The sequence below is a fragment of the Ceratotherium simum genome, chromosome 23 (genome assembly GCF_057802395.1).
Source record: "Ceratotherium simum simum isolate JZ-2026a chromosome 23, ASM5780239v1, whole genome shotgun sequence".
Lineage (NCBI taxonomy): Eukaryota > Metazoa > Chordata > Mammalia > Perissodactyla > Rhinocerotidae > Ceratotherium > Ceratotherium simum.
The window spans coordinates 40,705,361-40,727,643 of record NC_141922.1 but is presented as its reverse complement, the minus strand read 5'-3'; the positions used below and the strand labels follow the sequence as shown (position 1 = coordinate 40,727,643).

At 41.4% G+C, this 22,283-nt stretch overlaps 1 protein-coding gene across 1 annotated transcript in view; it reads left to right on the top strand.

Moving 5' to 3' along the window:
* Nucleotides 1–22,283, top strand: part of LAPTM4B (lysosomal protein transmembrane 4 beta) — a 72,150-nt gene that overhangs the window by 8,250 nt on the left and 41,617 nt on the right. Inside the window, exon 2 of the mRNA XM_004431192.3 lies at nucleotides 14,236–14,347. Within this exon, the coding sequence (XP_004431249.1) occupies nucleotides 14,236–14,347 (112 nt within the window). The remainder of the gene's footprint in view (nucleotides 1–14,235; nucleotides 14,348–22,283) is intronic.

Sequence of the window (22,283 nt, the reverse complement as noted above, 5' to 3'; positions counted from 1 at the left end):
CTCTGATAGCTGTTCTTTTCTCTTTTGTGTTAGTATTTCCTTTAACCTCTGTATTTGTTATGATATAGGTAAAGCTGCTGTAACAGAGAGATGCAGTATTTACATAAGGTAGAAATTTATTTCTCTCGTGCTGATAGTCCAGAGAGGGTTGGCAGACTTTGTTTCTTGAGGCCATCCGGAGACCCAGGCTGGTGGGGCAGCTGTGCCACATTGAATGCACGGATTCCTTCTCTGGTTCTAAGGAGGCTGCTTCCATTATCCTCATCCTCATTGTTGGAGATAGCTCTCCAGCACCATGTTTGTGTTCTGGCCTGCTGGAAGGGAGAAAGACAAGCTACTTTATTTTATTATTATTATTATTATTATTATTTTTTTTTTTGGTGAGGAAGATTGGCCCTGAGCTAACATCTGTTGCCAATCTTCCTCTTTTTGCTTGAGGAAGGAGTGTTGCTGAGCTAATGTCTGTGCCAGTCTTCCTCTGTTGTGTATGTGGGATGCCACCACAGCATGGCTTGATGAGCTGTGTGTAGGTCCATGCCCAGGATCCAAACCGGCGAACCCCAGGCCGCCAAAGCAGAGCATGCGAACTTAACCACTATGCCATCACGCTGGCCCTGCAACTTTTTTTAAGGATGTGAAATGGAAATTGCACACATGGCTTTCACTTATATCCCAGTACCCAAAAAAAGATATATGACTTAGCTGCAAGGGAGGTTGGGAGATGTTATCTTTCTCTGGGCATTTATGTATCAGATAGGCCGATTACTGTGAAGAAAGAGGAGAACAGATTCGAGGGATGTCTACTAGTCTGACATGCCACCAAAGGGTGGCCTTATTTCTAAGATCCTGTTGTCCAGTGGGTGACCTGTACCAACTACAGGAGGCTTTAATTCTGGTCTACAAAACAGTACTTGTTAGTTCACAGTACTTCAGTTTTCCTTTCTAAATTGAAGTTAATAATTCTAAAAATAAATAATTCTAAATAAATAATTATCAAATAGTATGACAAAACAGTTTAAGTAAATCATAAAAATAGTTATGACTATGGTTAAAACTAAGTACTATCCAAATGCGAATGCATTTTTTCCCAAGGTGTGCTCCATTAATGGAGTTTTTTAATGGACTATTTAAGAGTTTTTAAAAAGATAAAAGGAAGGTCACATGGATAGCAATTTCAGTATGAAAACACATGCAGTCATCCATATAAGACACAAAATGCAGCTAGTTTATGGATCAGAAAACTATAGCTGCTTATGGATAAGGACTTCCCATCTCAAAAGAAAATAATTTTAGAAAATGTAAGCCTGGAAGGAATGTTGATGGTTATCCAGTTTCTTTCTTCCCTCCTCACCTCCCTCCTGCCTTCATTTAACAGATTTTGAGAATGTCCTGTGTGTTAGGAACTGTACTAGGTGCTGGCAGTACAGTGGTGATTCAAAATAGACCCACTCCTTGCCAACGTGGAATCCATGGTCTAGTAGAAGAATATTACTCAATGATTAATATATATTAATTAGTAGTCACACAAATACATATTGGAATATAGTTGTGATAAATACTACAAAGGAGAATGTGTGGCACGGTGATGAGGCACAGAGGAGAGTTTGGGGATGGAGGTGGCAGTGTTGGAGAGCCTGACAGTCTTTGTCTTTAACTGGAGAAATTAGTACACTTATATTAACAGTGGTTACTAATATATTAGGACATTTTGTCATTGTTTCTGTTTTTCTCTCCTTTGTTGCCATCTTTCTTATTGACTGGATTTTTCTTATCCATTTTTTCCTGTCTGCTATTTTGGAAATTATACTCTTTCTATTAGTTTAGTGCTTTGCTCAAGAAATTTTAACATGTGTACTTAACTTATTAAAGTCTGGATATTGCCTTTCTTTTGAACAATTTGAGTCCTTTAACACCAGTCATTTCTTGTATTTTGGTATCTTTTTTTTCAACCTCCCCAAAACATTGATCTATACAATCAATGTATGTTTAGAATTACCCACATATTTACATCTCTCTTTGTCCATTATTCTCTTGGTGTCTTTTTTCTTGCAATCACTATAATTTATACTTTAAAATGTATATTTTGGGGGTCGGCCCGGTGGCGCAAGTGGTTAAGTGTGCGTGCTCCGCTGCGATGGCCCGGGGTTCACTGGTTCGGATCCCGGGCGTACACTGACACACTGCTTGGCAAGCCATGCTGTGGCGGCATCCCATATAAAGTGGAGGAAGATGGGCACGGATGTTAGCCCAGGGCCAGTCTTCCTCAGCAAAAAAAAAAAAAAAAAAAAAGAGGAGGATTGGTAGATGTTAGCTCAGGGCTGATCTTCCTCACAAAAAAATAAAATGTATATTTTAACACTCAAAGTATGGAAAGTACATGATCCATCATTTTCTTTTGCACCTCAGATGTGCTGTCTAGGATCACTATCCTTCTATCTGAAGTATGTATTTTAAAATTCCCTCTAGTGAGGACCTGTTGGTGGCAAACTCTGACAGCTGCTTTTTGAAAATATCTTTATTCAGCCTTCATTCTTGAAAGGTATTTTTGCTGGATATACAATCCTGGTTGACAGTTAATGTCTCAACACATTGAAGCTCTCATTGCACTGTCTTGTGACTCCTTGGCTGCTGAGAGGTCAGTTGCCAGTCTTCCTGATGGTTATTTCTGATTCATTGAATGCTCCTGCATCAGTAACAAGCTCTGCGTGATGCTGCAGCAGTGGCTCTGCAGACCACGCTTTTGGTAGCAGTTCAGCGGACGCATACATTTCTGATGCTAAAATCCTTTCCTTAGAATCCTGCGTATGTAGTTAAAACTTTGACTATTCGTTTTTATTCCTTCAAAAGATATTGAACAGGGCTGGCCCCGTGGCTTAGCGGTTAAGTGCGCGCGCTCCGCTGCTGGCGACCCGGGTTCGGATCCTAGGTGCGCACTGGCGCACTGCTTCTCCAGCCATGCTGAGGCCGCGTCCCACATGCAGCAACTAGACGGATGTGCAACTATGACATGCAACTATCTACTGGGGCTTTGGGGGCGGAAAATAAATTAAAAAAAAAAAAAAAGATATTGAACAGAACAAGTAGCTGAAGGCTCCCTGAGAAAACCCAAGGTAAGTTAGTTATGAGGAACAAAGTTTAAATTAGTAACAGAGCAATGCCATAGAGCTTTCATGAAAATGTTTTGAAAATTAAGTTAGTAAGTTACAATAGGTGCCTTCCTTCATTCTTTTGTTATTTTTACCTGAGAATATTTCTTTGCCTGTTTTTTTCCCTACCAACAGTTTAGAAATTAAATGGGAGTTTCTCAAATAATCTTCTTAATATTTATTCTAAAGTAAGTGTGTAAACAAGAATGGACTCTTAAAGACATTTATGTATTTACATTAGTAAGAGATAATTCGTAATTTACTGGATAATCTTTTCATTAGTTCACTTTGAGAATTGCTAAGAACAGTGATCTTTAGAGGCTGTCTACTTTTGAAGTATCTGTACTGTTTTAACTAAAAGTAACAATATCAGATATTGACATCACCTTCAAGAATGTTCCCTTATCTATATTCATAATAATGAATATTTGTGGCATACACTTTATATGTGGGAAGGAGAAAGCGTTCTTCAACAATTCAGCATTATGGTTACAAAACATTTCTTTGTCTAAGAGATGGTTACATTATAACATATCATTGCATTTGACTTTAATGTGACAGCTAAGACTTTCAGAAAACTTAACTATCGACACTCGAGCAGCTTTTTGTTCTAGACTGCAAACTGTGTTCCAGTTCTAGATGTATATGTTTTTGTCTTTAATTTTGAAATTTGTTTTTGTTTTCGGGTTTATTGAATGTATTGCTATTTTTTTAGAAGATTTTAACTCTCAAGTACAATATAACAACCGTGTTTGTGAATGAAATGGAAAATTTATATTCTAATAGTGAAGTCTGTGACTATCTCTTCACTTTCATTAGTAAAGACATTCTGTTTTATGAGTTTCACTTCTGTCTTTCATGGACAGCTACAGGAATAAAGTATTCTTTTATATATTAAAACTAAGAGGAAATAAGTAGTATAATCACTTCAAACAGTCTTTCAAAGCACATCTCATGATAACGTTGTTGGAACAGATGGTCGCAGATAGGGACTAACAGACCTAGTGAGTAGAGCGTATTAGAACACAAAGAGCACCATGCTCGCCAAGCTAAAAATTACTTTAGCCATTTTGCACTTCATATTTTCTCTTCTCTTTTCCAGATGCCAGCCTTCTGACCCTCTAGTACTTGATACTTTCTTTATGGACAGAGTTTAGGTCTCCAAAGCCCGCCCTAAACCAGGCTCTGGGCTAGGCCTATCTCCATATTCAGAGATCCAGAATGTTCTTTAAGACATAAAAAGAAATGAAACATGCATGTTCTCCCCGTCCACACCCCCCACTCCCAAGTCTCCCAGAGGCTCTTGGACAGCCTTCCTCTTTCTGGTCCCCCACCTTCTGTCCACCATCCAGACATCTTTGTCATTAATTGTGTGGGCCCTGTATTCTGAGAGTGTATAATAGTGTCTCAGCCCGAGAGTGAAGAGCAGAACCCAACCAAGTCCTTTCAGAGAAATTGGGATTGCCTCTGCTGTGGTGGCAAATCAGTTTCATTTTGCTTGCCAGCCTCCTGTCGCATTGAGAGCGGTTATCTGGGACACTCCCTTGAAAAGAATTCTAAGTCTTCTGCCAGGGGATTGGTTAATGGAGTCGGCTAGGGCTTGTAACCTGGGTGTGGTGGCTTCTTGGGTGGAACCCGGGTTACTGGAAAGAACGTGTGTGACATTTGTAATCCAAGGACTGGAAGACGCTGTGACCTTGCCCAAGTTTCCACTGAGGTCTTGAGTCCTCATCTGTAGATTGGGGTGACGATAGTCACACGTCATAGGGGAGGCAACACTGCTTCAATAATGTAAAACAGAGTGTGCAGTGGTGGTGGTTTCTTGATTTAATTCTTCACCCGTGAGGAAGACTTGCTGAAAGGATGCCACTGTGGGCTGCAGCGTGCATCAGAAGAACCCCGTTGAGTTTGGGGACAGAAAATCTCTACAATACATTTTCAAAATTTGCCTGTTGAAATGGGGCTCTAATAAAAGATACAACTTCCATTTTACTGCTTAAACTTTTCCGTTCACAGTATGTAACCTAGAGACTGCCCTTTGATTTATAGCTTCTGCAACTTAAAACATCGGTTGTAATTATAATCCAACTCAAAGAACTACCAAGAGAGGCTCATTTTTAGTTTTTGTTTCCTTCTACTTTCTCCTAACAGTTAATTCTTAGTCACTTAGTCTGATACCCTAAAATTATTTGTGCTGTAATCTTTGTCTCTCAGGATTTCCAGAAGTCTGTTACTGTCTGGTGTTAATGAAGTCATCTTCCTGTGAAGTCTTTCAACTGCCACCCCTTGTCCCCGAGCCATTAATACAGCAGAATTCATTTTCACTCTGAATGGAACATCCAGTTTGTTCCCCACTAGACAACAGGCCTCCTTGAGAGATTGCCATAATATATATGTGATGTTAGCATAGTGTTGGGCATATATTTGTTGCCTGATAGATAATTTTTTGAACTATTGAATGAATGAATTAATGAGTGTTACAGCATTTATTCTACATTTTACTTGGCTGCTGGTGTGTGTTTACCCCCCGGGCCTACTAATCCTTGGGGGTGGGGACTGTGTCTTATTCATCTTTGTATAACCCAGTTTTCAGGCAGAGTTTTGGGCACACAGTAGGTGAACTAATTTAGTCAATTTCTTAGGCAAATAGGATTTTATGGTAAATTTAATTTTTTCTCCAGAATATATTTACCACAGTTGTTAGAATTGAAATAGCAAGTGTCAGAAATTTACTTCAATATCAGAACAGGACCATGTAGACAGGGGCTTATTTGAATAAAAAAGCACATTTGGATCAGAATTCTAAATTTTTTTTTTTTCCCCCCAAAGCCCCCGTACATAGTTGTATGTCATAGCTGCACATCCTTCTAGTTGCTGTATGTGGGACGTGGCCTCAGCATGGCGGGAGAAGCGGTGCATCGGTGCGCGCCCAGGATCCGAACCCGGGCCGCCAGCAGCGGAGCGTGCGCACTTAACTACTAAGCCACGGGGCCGGCCCAGAATTCTAAAATTTGATTTAAAGAAATTTCAAGCAAAACGTTTAAACTTACATTTCATTTTGATTTGCCCGTTGAAATTGGACCCAAGTGAAAGGCATATCTGCCATTAATTGCTTTTAGAAAAAAATTTTCAAATATTGGAGTATAAAAGTTAGCCAACTCTCTGAAAACAGCATGTCAGATTATAATTTATATTTATTTTTAACCATTTTCACTGTGAATATTGCACACGTACAGAAAGTACACAGAATATAAACCCCGTGGTTATCACTAAGCAAATGCCTATGTATCTACCACCCAAATCTGACTGTTCTCTAAAAGGTTACCCTAGAGATTATAGCATGCATCCTTGACTTTTTAAAATCCCACATTAATTGGTATTTTCATTGTCCTCCTGGACAATGCAAGGACCTAAGATCAGTTCAATTCCAGTTATCCTCTCTTGATTTATTTGCTATTATTGTGTATTTTGATTCTATTTCTATTTTGTATTCATAAGTCATTGTTAGTGTTGTTATTAGATGTTATCATTATTCATAATTGCCAACGTAATTATCATTTTTGTTATTCTTCATTTCTTTGTACATCTTCAGCCTTCTATCTGGTATCATTTTTCTTTTGCCCAAAGAACACCCTTTAATGCTTTCTTTACTGCTGAGCTGCTGCTGGCAGATTCCCTTGTTTTTATCTGAAAGTATCTGTTTCATTTTCATCCCCAGCATTTTGAAGATGTAACTCTGTTGTCTTCTGGCAGCTTTTGTTTTTATTAAAGCCAGCTGTCTTTTTTTGTTGTTTTTTTTTTTTTTGGTGAGGAAGATTAGCCTTGGGCTAACATCTGTGCCAATCTTCCTCTGTTTTGTATGTGGGATGCCACCACAGCATGGCTTGATAAGCGATGTGTAGGTCTGCACCCAGGATCCGAACCCACAAACCCCAGGCCGCGGAAGCAGAGTGCCACTTAACCACTACATCACCAGGCTGGCCCCTGAATATTTTCTTCTGTCTTATCCAGCTCATTAATTTTCTTGCAACTCTGTCTAGTGGAGTAAACCCACCCGCTGAGTTATTGATTTGGCTACCGCATTTTTTCATTCTAGAGTTTCTATTTATTCTTTTCAAATCTGTCGTATGCTGGATTCTAGTTCCTTGCCAAAGTCTTGTTCTGCTTTTTCTTATCTTCTTGAATATGGGGATCCGCTTAATCCAGTTTCAGGATTCAGATGATGCAGGGCAAGCCTGTGTCCCTCTGAAGGCTTGTCTGCTTCTGGTTCACCTGACTCGGTGGTCAAGCGCCTTCAGGGTCCTACGGCAAAGCCCTGGGGAGTTCTGCCCTCACCCCACGCTGAAGGCCCTGTGCTCTTAACTCTTGACTCCCTGGCCCAGCAACGCTGGCAAGGGTGCTGCTCAAGCTCTTTGCTCTCATCCATCTTTTCTGGAATCAACAAATGCCCTTAGAGGTGTTTCTGCCTTCTCCTGGGTCTTGGCCCAGTAGTTCTTCACTGCCTTGTTAGCCCTCTCTTGCCTTCTCGAAGACGTAGCTTATATTTTGTCCAGATTTTCTAGCTGTCTTCAGTGAGAAGATTGGTTTGTATTACCTACTTCACCGTTACTGAAAGTGGCAGATCCCTTCATTACTGTTTTATTTTACTCTGACATTTCTCCCCTGATATACCTATTTGCAAGTTTTGACTTGAATGCCTAGCCAGGTTTGCTTGTTATTGGTCATCTTCTTACTATTAATTGTTCATCTTTATAGAGAATCAGGTTTAATGATAACATTCTTTAACATAATTTATATCAAAATATTTTTGAAGCTTTAAATAATTTTTCCTGACTCTAAAAGCAGCTAAGCTCATAGGTAGCCACTCTGGAAAATACAAAAAAAATATAATGATAATTAAAGATACAAGACATTGGCAAACCTACCACATGGTTTATAACATTGTATGTTTTAGTTCTTTTAGTCTGTGATTTATACATGTGAGCATATTACAAACATAAATGATAAAATTGGAATCATAAAATTTTTATACTGAAGTTGTCATTTAACATTATACTGTGAGCATTTTCTTGTCATTAATTTTTTTTAATATGCTTTTTAATGCTTACATAGGGTTCTCTTATTTGGTTGTAATATTATTTAGTTGTTCGCTGACTGTTATTTCAAGTTTTCATTATTATAGATTAGTCTGCAGTGATCATTTTGGGACACAACTTTCTGTGCAAATTTGCAATTGTATAATTATTATTTCAGTGGGTTTGAGTGTTCCTAAGGTTCTTTTACTGAGGCTTTTAAAAAGTGAGCTGATAATTGCATTTTACATTTTCAGTTGTTTAGATTCAAGCTGCAGGTCTCATTGTTCATTTAGGATCTGACAAATGATTTAAGGGTGAGGAGCACGTTGGATCCCTGGAGAATATACAAGGGCCTAACACCACTTAAGCAATTGGACACAAGTTGAATTTATTTACACATGGAAGCAATCATTGGCAAGAACAAGGATAAAATATGTGACACCACAGGAACATTTTGTAAATAGAACAGGAACAGTTTGTACACGACCTACCAAATGTAAGGCAGCCCAACCTAAGTGAGCACTAACTGAAGGAGAATATAAATATGCCCTCACTTTCTTGCACTTTTAGATTAGTTGTGGTCATTACATAATCTGCTCCTGGCAAGTCTTCCCATCTCCTTGGTTCTCATTTGTGGCAACATTTCATTCTTGTTCAGAACTGATGATTGGGTGATTTCCATGTTCTCTCTTTCCGGAAGTACTTCTAACCCAGTATTCTTGGGTCTCTCACTTATTTTGACCTTTTCTGTCTGACCGTGTTTAGATAGAAAACCATGGCTAGTCTTGCCCCTCACCCCTTTGCACAGACCTAGGTCCTCGTGGATCACTCTGTCACCTTACTATATCCACATCTTCCATGGTGGGCCAAATTCCCATCCAACAGTTGAGTTTTTACATAATAATACAGTAAATATGTCTCCGCACACAGACCTTCTATTATGAAAATTTCACTCTGTGCTTAAAAGAGCACGGTGGTGGGCCGGCCCTGTGGCTTAGCGGTTAAGTGCTCGCGCTCCGCTGCTGGCGGCCCGGGTTCGGATCCTGGTCGCGCACTGATGCGCCGCTTCTCTGGCCACGCTGAGGCCGCGTCCCACATGCAGCAACTAGAAGGATGTGCAGCTATGACATACAACTATCTACTGGGGCTTTGGGGGGAAAAATAAATAAATAAAATCTTTAAAAAAAAAAAAAAAAGAGCACGGTGGTGAGTCATTTGTGATGTGTAATGACCTTACCATCACATCTTTGTTTTATCTCTGTCTCCTTTCTCTGGACTATCTCTCGAAGAACAAGTTCCTGGATGGCAACTTGGCCCCAGGACTGTGGCTTATGGCTTGTGAGCACGGAGTGAAGGGCCGGCCACAGGGCTAGAGGGACAGGGGAGAGGATGATAGTTGCTGGAGCAGCGAGGGCACAGCTGTGTGTAGGAACCAGGACCCACCGTGGAGTGAGAAGAACACCAAATGAGGAGCCAGAACTCTGTTGTCAGAAGCACTGTGATGTGTCAGAGGCTGAGCAGGAGAGAACAGGGATGCACGTGAGACTAGGTATCTGGCCTGTCGGAACTTGAGCAGGCCGACAGGAAAACCGAGGGCAGGCCTGAATACCAAAGGCTGAATAAAAAGAGCAGGGTTAGGGGCCAGATGGACAAGCTAAAAACATGATTATTTGGACATCCTGCAAGTACTTTTCAGCACACTGTATCTAATCTTGTCATAGTCCTTCAGTCTTTTTTATTTCTGATAATGACAAGATGTATCTTGTCACCCAGGCTTGACATCTCAAGAGTCTTGTTTGCTCCCCTTTTTCTTTGCATCTAGTCACTTACTAAGTCTCTAATAATTTTGCCTCCATGTGGAAAGGCTTGGGGTTCAAACCATGGCTGTTCCACACATAGGACCTAAGATAAAGTCACTTAACATCTCAAACTAACGTGTTAGATGACAGTCTGCAGGGTTGTCATGGGAATTAGAGATGAAGTGAATAAAACCCTTTTAGCTGTCAGTCCGACTGTTGCTATCATCCCCAGTCTGGTTTCCTGCCTCCGTTTTAGCCTCCCAGACTCTTCCAGCTTGATCTTCCTAATGATATAGCTCTGATCACATCATATTCCACCTCAAAAACCTTTATAGCTCTTCCTTAACTGTTTAAACCCCCAAATTCCTATTACGTTTTGAGGACTCTCCACATCTGGCCCCGCCTGCATTTCTTGTTTCATCCCCTGACGCTGTCCTTTCTGGACTGGATTCCAGCCTCATCGAACCACTTGCTATTTTCAGTACAGGCCCCTGTCCCAGTAGCCTAACTCATACTTGAAATTGTTTTTTTCCACGCCTCTCAGGTTCCAGAACCTTCTCATCTTTCCAGTCCCTGTGCAAATGCTACCGTCTGTCTCTACTGTTCCTCCCCGTGACCCCGGTCGCAGCCTCAGGCTTCAGTCGTATCTTTCTCTGAACTTCCATTATTCTTTCTGAGCACTTTTGTCATGCATACTGCTTTATGCGTTGTGTTTCTTGGGTCCATGACTGACTTAACCTCATATTCTGAGTCCTGGAGAGTTCTTCCTAAGCACTTAGCAAAGTACCTGATTCGTTGTAGGTAATTGGTAAATGTATTATGATAATAAACCAGGCAAGGGGATGATAACAAGCTGATTAGGAGTTGACAGGCCCGTTGAACTGAAAAGACAGGAAAGCAGCTGCATAGTGCCGGCTCAGAAGGTCTGGGAGCCTGGTGACTCTCTGATGCCAGCTAGGAGCTTATATATGCTTCTTGTGGAGGTGTGAAGAGATGAAGGAACTAATTTGAGTGGCTGTTATATGCCAGTCACTCTTCTAGGTGTTTAACGTAATTTACTCATTTGAACCCCAATCACATCACACTCTTCTCTTCCTTAATGTTCTCCAGTGGCTTCTTGTTACACTTAGAATAAAATCCAAACTCTGTAACTAGCCCTACAGCCCGTGATGATTCCTTAACCAGCCTGCACTACCTCCTCACCTTTCCGCCTTCTCTACCCTCTCCACTCCTTCACGAAAGCTTCGCCCATGAACCCCAAATTTATGTCTTTCCTTTTTCCACCTTAAAACCGACCCCATTGGGGGCCGGCCCGGTGGTGCAAGTGGTTAAGTGCGCGCACTCCGCTGCGGTGGCCCGGGGTTCGCCGGCTCAGATCCTGGCGCGCACCGACGCACCGCTTGGCAAGCCATGCTGTGGCGGCGTCCCATATAGAGTGGAGGAAGATGGGCACAGATGTTAGCCCAGGGCCAGTCTTCCTCAGCAAAAAGAGGAGGATTGGCAGATGTTAGCTCAGGGCTGATCTCCTCTCACACACACACAGAAAACAACCCCATTACAATAACAACAATGAATACGTTATCTTTGTATGGTGCTTTTCTTTTTAAAAACACACTCTTAGGTTATTTCATCTGATCTTATCTCAGTCCATAACCTTTGGAATGCTTTTTCCAAAGATAAGGGTATAGAGGGAATGAAATGCCAAGAAAACTTGACGGTTTATCAGAGAACATCTTTGCCAAACATCAGATGCCAGTTGTGGGACTAATTTGCACCTTCCTTTAAGCCCTAGATATGTTCTGAAAAGTTTTCTTCAACTAGAGTTTTGCTAATCATGCTCTTTAAAATGTGCTGTGAGGTTTCTTGGATCTTTGGAGAGAAACAAAAAGCTGGTAGTTCTGATACCCATTGTGGGGAGGGTGACTGGTGAAGGGTGGGAGGGAGATTTACTTTCCACTATATACCCTTTTGTACCTTAAAAAACATTTTAACCACATGCTTGTAGTATCTATTTAAATTAGTAATGTATATGTATACTCTGGGAAATTGCTGTTCTCATTAGTATAATTTTTTTTCTTTTTTTTTGTGAGGAAGATTGGCCTTGAGCTAACATCTGTGCCCATCTTCCTCCATTTTGTATGTGGTATGCCCCCACAGCATGGCTTGATGAGCGGTGTTAGGTCCACACCTGGGATCTGGACCTGTGAACCCTGGGCCGCTGAAGTGGAGTGCCTGAACTTAACCACTATGCCACTGGGCCAGCCCCTAATTTTTTTTTCAAAAAGCAATCAGACCATATTAGACAATTTGGAAAAAAGAGGAAGAAAGACAATTATTCCAAATCCTACAACAATCCTAAAACAGTCACTTGGGATTGCCATTTAAAAACGGATTCTGGAGTCGATTTTTTTTTTTTTTAAATATAATTTTTTATTTATTTATTTTTTCCCCCAAAGCCCCAGTAAATAGTTGTATGTCATAGTTGCACATCCTTCCAGCTGCTGTATGTGGGACGTGGCCTCAGCATGGCCGGAGAAGTGGTGCTTCGGTGCGCGCCTGGGATCCGAACCCGGGCCGCCAGCAGCGGAGCACGCGCACCTAACCGCTAAGCCACGGGGCCGGCCCTGGAGTCGATGTTTTGTAAACGAATAACTGACTCTCCATTTGAACCTCTTCTATAAATAGGTATTTCCAAATATGATTTTTATAGTAGGGTATGCCTTTAGTTAAGTTGTTAGTAAAAGAATTTTCTCTGTGTATGAAGGTTATTATTCATCTTTTCTCTCCATTTTGACGAGTAAAACATAGAACTCTACCATACGTTTCTAATCTTAGAAAAAAGGAGAAATAACAATCCAGTCTCAGCCCGAGCCTCATCTAAACTCGAGAACGTCTGCCCCGACAGTCCCATCACAGTTGATACACGTGCATAGTAGGCAGCAAGGGTAGTTAGGAGGAGTAAAGTGACTAGAAGTGCAGAAGGAGAAGGGTCAGAATTTCACAATAGGTTGGCTGAAGGGGATAAAGGAGATGGTAAGCCCAAAAGTAATCAGGTTTCAAGTATGAATAGGAGACTTTAAGAGATTGGGTTTGGGAATTGAAATTCCTGGGTTCAAATCCCCTCTCTCCCTTTTGTTAGCTACCCGAGCTTGGGCAGTGTTCGTAACCCCTGAGCCTCAGTTTTCTCATCTATAAAATGGGGATAATTTAGCATCTTCTTCATTAGGTTATTGCAGGAATTGAGAGGGAGAATCCACATAAAGAACTTAGCATAGTGCCTGAGTGTTTTCCACTTTTAATTATTAATGGTGATGCTTTTTTTTTTTTTTTTGGTGAGGAAGATCAGCCCTGAGCTAACATCCATGCCAATCCTCCTCTTTTTGCTGAGGAAGACCGTACCTGGGCTAACATCCATGCCCATCTTCCTCCACTTTATATGGGACGCCGCCACAGCATGGCCTGACAAGCGGTGTGATGGTGCGCCCCCGGGGTACGAACCCCGGGCCGCCAGCAGCGGAGCCTGCTCACTGAACCGCTATGCCACGGGCTGGGCCCTGGTGATGCTATTTTGTAAGGTAGAGAACAGAAAAAGAGGAGTGGAGGTGGGAGATGTTAGGGAAGATGATTTCTGCTAAGATGAGCTGAGTTTGAAGTACCGAGGGGTATGTATTCAGCAGTCTCCAGAAGACAGCAGTGTGGGCCTGCGATAGCAAGGGGCTCCCGTGTGCTCCTGCAGGAGTAACCATCCCGGCTCTCCCACTAAGGAGCTTTACATTCATTCTGGGACACTCTCCTAGCCGGTCTCAGAGCTCTGATTGTCTGAACCTGTGAAAAATGTTTGATCACCTGAAAAATCTTGTGGTTGCTCATTAGATGTGCGCTGCTAACGGGAGAGTTTGTGTGCTTTTCCAGCCACTGGAGTGAGGGCTGCCGCATATGTTTGTGCCACTTGTTCATTGCTGTAGGGTGCCTGGCCCACGGGGGCAGTGAGGTGAAATCCAGCTGTCAGCTGTGCCCCAAGCCATGTACCCTTGGCTGCATCTGAATGGGCTGGCATGTTTCTGCCTTGGGAATGTTCGCCTGCTCCCTCAGTGGGTGGGGCTCGGTGTTGAAAGTTAAGCGGCTGTTGAAGTTGAACTCCATGTGGTCAGTATAATTTTCTATTATGAGGACCATTTCCTGGGGTTACTTAAATTGTTTTCTTTCTCCTTGCAGATCATCAATGCTGTGGTACTGTTGATTCTGTTGAGCGCCCTGGCAGATCCAGATCAGTATCACTTTTCAAGTTCTGAACTAGGAGGTGACTTTGAGTTCATGGACGATGCCAGTAAGTACATCACATAGCAGTTGTAGATATTTTGGTATTTTCAAGGGCAGGGAATCCAGCTGCCAGTTCTTCCTATTAAATTACAAATATCGATTCCTGGGCCCATTTCAACTGATACTTAACTTTCTTTCCATTGTTACAAGTCAGATGAACCCATTTTTATGTGCTGCCCATGTTCTGCCTCTGTTCTAAGTCCAGGAGTCTACATAAGATCTCTTTTGTTTTTATTTTTTTCATCTTATGTTAACTTACCCATTTTTTAAATTATTGCTTTGTCATAATCTTTTTACCCTGGGCCTTTTGGCCTTTTTGGGAGGAGAGGGAGCAAACGGCAGGAGGGAAGGTTAGAAGGATAACACATATCTCATTGTGTCTTCACACAATTGTGAAGACACAGTTGTGTTTGAGTATTTACCTTTCTCCCAGGAGGTGATCATTCTCCAGTCCAGAAACTATGTTGCTGTTTTTTTTTGGTGAATTTGGGGCCTTTTTCCAGATAAATGGAAACATGCACAGGGACGTGGATGTGGGGTAAGCAGGAGGAGGCTAGACCCAGCTCCAAGCACACGGAAACCTGAACATTTTATATTATAATCAGGCTGTGTCCATGCTAACTGAAAGGGGCAGTCCTGGCTTTGGAGAACTTTAAATGCATTTGAAAAAAAAAATGTGGCTAGGGCAAAATGGGTAAGAGGGGAGAGAGTGGCTACAGACGCAGTTTTAGAGGTGGACCGGGGGCTTTCACAAGACATGGCGAGGCGTGTGGATTTTATTCTCAGAGTGAGAAACCCTATTCAGTGGTTTTAGATAATTCAGTGGTTATGAACTGATGTGTTTTAAAAAGATCTCTTTTGGGGGTCGGCCCCGTGGCTTAGCGGTTAAGTGCGCACGCTCCGCTGCTGGCGGCCCGGGTTCGGATCCCGGGCGCGCACCGACGCACCGCTTCTCCGGCCATGCTGAGGCCACGTCCCACATACAGCAACTAGAAGGATGTGCAGGGGCCGGCCCTGTGGCTTGGTGGTTAAGTGCGCGCGCTGCGATGCTGGTGGCCCGGGTTCGGATCCCGGGTGTGCATCGAGGCACCACTTCTCCGTTCATCCTGAGGCCGAGTCCCACATACAGCAACTAGAAGGATGTGCAGCTACGACATACAACTATCCACTGGGGCTTTGGGGGGAAAAATAAAATAAATAAAATCTTTAAAAAAAAAAAAGAAGGATGTGCAACTATGACATACAACTATCTACTGGGGCTTTGGGGGGAAAAATAAATAAATAAAAATAAAAAAAAAAAGATCTCTTTTGTTGCTGAGCAGAGGATGTATTTAGGCGACTGGCTGTGTGAGCACAGAGAGCGGGAGACTGGTTTTGGGGACATTTCTCTGCAATCCAGGCTATACTGGGGATGGGGAGAGGGTGGGTTTTGGAGATGGGGTTGACAGAACTTGCTGGAATGGGTGGTGAGGGAAAGAGAAGAATCAAAGATGACTCCTACTTTCCAGCTTGAGTAAATGTCCTACATCTTTCCTGGGGTCAGGAGATGGGAACACTTAGAGGAGAAAACTTGACTTTGATATAAGTGACTTAGCCTAATTTATGGGAGTATAGGCCCTGAAGCCAGAAGACCTCAGTTGAATCCTGACCCAGCCATGTATTACATGTGCTAACACGGGGCTAGTCACTACCTCTGTGCGCCTTTGTTTCCTCCTCTGAAGGATAGGGGTGATCATAGCATCCACCTCATGGGATTGTTGCAATGATTACATTCATACATGAAAAATGCTTAGAATGGGGTCTGGCCCCTAATAAGGGCTCAGTATATTTCACTGTTTTATTAGCCATTTTTATTTAGATATGTTAACAGTTGAAACGTGAGCTTTTGTGTGTGTGGGTGTGTGTGTGAGAGGAAGATTGGCCCTGAGCTAACATCTGTTGCCAATCTTCCTCTTTTTGCTGAGGAAGATTAGCCCTGAGCTAACATCTGTGCCTATCTTCCTCTATTTTGTGTATGGGATGCCGCCACAGCATGGCTTGATGAGTGGTGCGTAGGTCTGTGCCTGGGGCTCGGACCAGCGAACCCTGGGCCGCCGAAGTGGAGGGCATGAACTTAACCACCACGCTACTGGGCCGTCCCCCGTGAGCTGTCTTAAAGTGCAGAGATTAAAAAGGTAGTTGGAGATGTGAATCTGTAACCCAGACTTCTGGGCTGAGGTAAATACGAGGACATCAGCCTAAAAGTGGTATTTATGTTAGGGAAATAGTGAAGAGAAATGGGAAGGGGGTCCATGAGCTCTGAAGGAGCCCCAACATCAGAGGTCAGGAGGAGGAGCCTGAGAGCAACTGGTAGTGAAGTAAAGGGAAAACCAGGAGATGCTTTCTGTCCCTCATCTTTTTTTTTTTTGACCAGGAGTATTTTATTAATTATAAGATTAATTACATAACGTTACTTCTTCATTTGACTAGTAAACACTTGTAAACCTAAATGCTATAATATTGCATTAGTACCCAAATCAAAATAATTCTGTCCATCATCTTCCACCACCATTGCTTCCTACTCTGTACCGTGAAGTCAGGGCGTTGTGTTATCCCGGGGTTTGAGACCTGATCAGGCTGGGACATGACCTCTGCTGTAACGTTGCTCGCTCTCTCTATTCTGAATAACCTGCTATTCTTATGAATTTTTCCAGAAAGGATAATGAGTTTCATTAATGTTAAATTAATCTCTCTCTGCCTTCCTTCTCCTGAGTTAAAAGACTATATAAGCTATAAATATAATGTTTGACATTATAAAAGTAAGTTTTGTTTCGTTGTTTCCGGTAGCAGGATTCCTTTTCTAAGGTAGTTGAGGTTAGAAAAAGAAATTTTAAATGAGACAGCTAGTTCTTTCTGAATTGAAAAGTCACACTGCATGCCTTGTTCTAATTGCCAGAGATTAAGCTGGGTAGGGACTATCTGTCGGTATAGGCTTAATTTAGCTGACTTCAAAGGCTTGCTGGTACTTAAGACTTTAAAATAGTAATCGTTTTGTAATGTCCTGAATATTAATTCCAGTGCGTTTGAGATTTCTCTCCTATTTCATATATTTGAAAGGAATGAATGAACAGTTGTAATTACTTTTAGGACTATCTAGCGATCATTTAAATCACATGGTTAAAAAGGTACAGGAGAGTGGATATTCACTTGAATCATTTTTTTTTAACTTCTTTCCTTTTACATTTCCTTTTCATATGTTTTGATGTCCTTTCTTTAATAAGTTTGTAGGTCAAAAGTCATGGTGTCTGACAAGCCTTGGTATATTTACCTCACATGTGAATAGAATTAAATAGTACTTAAATGAATACAATCAGTTGCTTTAAATTGTACTTGAAAATTATGGAATATATTGGAAAAATATAGAATTATGTGGAATATAAGTTGATATCTTTTTGGAATGGTGGTAGCCGTCTGAAGATTTTATTCAGAAGGACAGAGCAGGAATGTGTCTCACTTTTCCATATGATATGTTACTAAAATAACCTGGTGGAAGAAAGCCAAATTCCTATTATTTACATTAAAATGGGGCAGCTAGGAGAATCCACTGGGCTAAAGAAAGAAAATGTGGGAATTTCACTTTGTTTTTAAATGCAACTCTTTAACATTCCTATTTATATATATATATTTTTAATGTAATACAAAAATATTAGTAATAATGCATATTTATAATTTGTAAATATATGCTTTTTTTTTTTTTTTGTGGGGAAGATCAGCCCTGAGCTAACATCTGATGCCAATCCTCCTCTTTTTGCTGAGGAAGACTGGCCCTGGGCTAACATCCGTTCCCATCTTCCTCCACTTTATATGGGATGCCGCCACAGCATGGCTTGACAAGCGGTGCATTGGTGCTCGCCCGGGATGTAAACCCCGGGCCGCCAGCAGCAGAGCATGCGCACTTAACCGCTACCCAACAGGGCCAGCCCCCTGAAGCGTATTCTTGAACTCTCTATTTTTTGCAGCTTTCCTATATGTCTAAAATGATTTCAAAATAAAAAGTTTAAAAAAAGCAGTTGCAGTTACTGACTTAGATCAAAGGCTCATGATTGAAAAGCACTATGTGTGGCATGTTGTATTTTATGCCCATAACGTACTTTGAGAAGAAGTAGAATGCAAGGAATTTTATTTGTGAAATTTTAATGGATCGACAAAGAACTATAACAGGAAGTGTAGTGCTATGCATAATACCAAAGAACAGATCACTCAAATTAATTTCTGATTAGTTTTATAGCAGATTTGTCTTTCTAGTCACACTTATGTTCATTTTATACACTAAGTAGACACACCTGGCCTGAGGAAGGAACTAGCCATAAAAATAATCAAGAATTGATGGTTACCTGATTTAGGATAAAGACACCACCACATTTATTGGAGAAAGGCTAGTCTTTTCAATAAACGGTTCTGGGTGAAATCAATAAGAGAAAAACAGATACTTCACAAAAGAAGATATGCGTATGACCAATGAACATATGAAAATATTCTCCACGTTATTAGTTGTAAAGGAAATGCAAATTACAAACACAGTGGTGAAATCACTACACCCCTCCAGAGTGGCCAACGTCAGCATAAGTGATGATACCACCTGCTGATATGCACGTGGAACCAGGTGGAATTCTCAGCTTGCTGCTGGGAGTGTAAATCACACACCTACTTTGGGAAAACTAAATATACACCTGCCGTATGACCCAGCAGTTCTACTCCTAGATACGTACCCTACAGAAGTGAATGCTTGTGTCCATCATAAGCCATGTATAAAATGGTCATAGTAGCCTTGTTCATAATAGCCAAAAATTGGAAACAGTCCGGATTTCCACCAGTGGTAGAATAGACAGAAATGGAGTGATGAGAGATGAAACAATACAGGCAAGAGGGGTGATGGGGATTCATTATACTTCTGTGTACACTTATATACTCCTGTATATGTTTGCAAGTTTTGATAATAAAAACTAAGAAATAGGAAAAGAAAAAAAAAAAATGATCAGCTGGGGCTTTCCATATGGCTATTGGCACCACAGAGTAAAGCTCTCCTTGCTCTGGCATTTGGAAAGGGTCCCAGGCTGCCTACCTGCTCTCTGTTCACACCGCCCCAAGCAAGCTTGGCAGTCAGTCTGCACAGCTTGTCCACTTGTGCATAAAGATCCCAGCAGTCTAGAGGAGGTAAACATAATCATGCAACAGCAGGGGAGCTGAGCCATAGGAACTGTCGTGGCCCTTTATTTTCATCCATCTACTCTCCCATCTTTCCATCCTTTCATCTGTTTATCTCTTCAATCACATGGCTCAAAAGGTTGCATATTCTACACCTTGACTACATCTTGCTTATGTTTTTAAAGGATAATTCAATGAATATTTATTTTCAAGGAGATCTTTTTACAAAGATGTAGGTGTAAGACCACTAGAGATGGTGAAGTAACTTGGATAATCAAGGCCGGCTGTTACTGTGCCTAGACCTAAAGATGAATGGGAGGCTGTGGTTACTGGAGCCCAGAATGAGAGAGTCATACGGAGTTAACCTCTTCATAAGGAGCAGTGACCTTTGGTCTAGGGCCACAGCCAACCCCAACAACCTCACATCAGGGGGACAGCCTCACTCTATTCTCTTGTCTGGGCTCATCATTGGCTAAACTCAGCTGAAGCCAGAGGGTGAGGGAGCCCTGTTGATAGCCCATACAGATCTGCCTCCTGGGGCAGAAAACTGGATGGTGAAGAGTGGATTTGGAAAGGCAAATGGAAAACATCTTCCATTCACAATGAATCATGCACATGCTTATCTGGATGTTCCACTTAACCAAACTATTTTGCTTGGTGCACATTTCCCCACAGGAACATCGTAAAAAACTTTTCCAAATGTCTTTTTTAAATTAGATACATTAAGCCTACAGAAGCCCTTAATTCTTTGGAAGTCCTGAGTTTGCCAGTGGTGGAGCAGGAGTGGATTAACTCAGGTGTCCAGGGCTCTTCCTTGCTCTTTTCTCCCCTCCCTGCTGCTTCTCTGATGGTGCATTTTGTTGTTGTTGTTTGCATTTTAATGTTTTTGAAATCAGGCTGTGATTTACAATTCAGCATAGATTTAGCGTGAAGGTCATTTTTTTCTTCCAGATCTTTTTTTTTTTTTTTTGCTGAGGAAGATTAGTCCTGAACTAACACCTGTGCCCATCTTCCTCTATTTTGTATGTGGAATGCTGCCAGAGCATGGTTTGATGAGTGGTGTGTAGGTTCCTGCCCTGGGTTCTGAACCCATGAACCCCGGGCTGCTGAAGCGGAGCATACAAGCTTAACCACTACACCACCAGGCTGGCCCCTCTTCCAGATCTTTATTTTGAAAAAATTCAAATCTTTCAAAAAGGTTTCATGTACAGTGAACACCTCTCTTGCTTTTTGTTCATTAACAATAATTTGGAGTTCCTCATTCTTTATAGAATTATCTCTTATTAAATATTGAATAAGGGCCGGCCCCATGGCTTGGTGGTTAAGTGGGTGCGCTCCGCTGCTGGCGGCCCTGGTTCAGATCCCGGGCGCGCACCAACGCACCGCTTCTCCGGCCGGGCTGAGGCCGCGTCCCACATACAGCAACTAGAAGGACGTGCAGCTATGACATACAACTATCTACTGGGGCTTTGGGGGGAAAAAATAAATAAATAAACATTAAAAAAAAATATTGAATAGGTGTTAAACAATATTTAGAAAATATACTAAATAATGGTACTCTAAGTACTTGTGTACCCACTATTTGATTTAAGAAATTGAATTTTACCTTACTTTCGAAAGAGCCCTGCATGTCCCTTCCTGATTGCATGTCCTTTCCTCTGACCTCAGAGATAGCCGCTCTTCTGAACTCCATCCCTCCTTGGCTTTTCTTTATAGACTTACCATGTACATTTGTATGACTGATTGGTCTGTTGTTTAATTTTCACGTGCTTGAACTTACAAAGTTGGATTACACGGTATGGATAATCCACATAGTGGATTCACGCAGTATGCATTCCTTTGAGACTTGCTTTTCCAGTTTTACTGTGTGTTAATGAAAAAGTTATTAAGACACTTGTTAAAAATAGTAAGGAAGACTTTATTCAAAAGGGGCTACTACAGTGGGGGTTTTGTAATAAGGGAGATAGATTGGGCTCAACTCCCACTCCAACGAGGACAAGTGGAGACTTACAGCCAAGGAGCAGGGTCAGGTCAGCAGATGGAAAATTACTAAGAGGAAACATCGAAGCTGGGGGTTCTTGCTGAAGGCAGGCCAGGGTGATAAGTTCTAGAGGGTGGAGGATAAGGAATTTGATCAGATATCTGGGTGATCAGATACCAACGGTGAGGGATTTTCAGTAAATTGACTCAGTAGGATTTTTGCTAAAACTGGACAAACGAGCAGGGACAGAGTCTTTGTTGTATGTCTGTGTCTAATTGAGTGAACCCAATCTGCTTCTAGCATCCAGCTGCAAGGAAATCTGGAAAATTTATATTTTAGCTTTTTAGCCTCTGCGGAAGAGGAAGACACATTAGAAGGTGGGATTTAGTGTTTTATACCTTTTTTAAAAACAGCTTTATTGAGGTATAATTTATATACCATAAAGTTTACATTTTAAATGTGCAGTTCAGTGATTTTTAGTTAATTTACAGAGTTGTGCAACTTTTTGTTAATATCTGATTACAACTGACGCCTTTCCAGCTATGCAGTCTTCTTCAGTGTCCATCAATAGGGTTTCCAAATGTTTTCCTTATAGATCATGCATATTTTTTATTAAATTTATTTTATTTCCTTCTCTTCAGATCTGGTCACACAACTTGATTCTCCAGTGAACATAATCACAAAAAATGTAAATGCTGTTTGTTGGTTTTTCTATTCTTATATAAGCAACCTTTATGAGACTTAATTATGTCAATATAAATCTCTCAATATAAGAGTG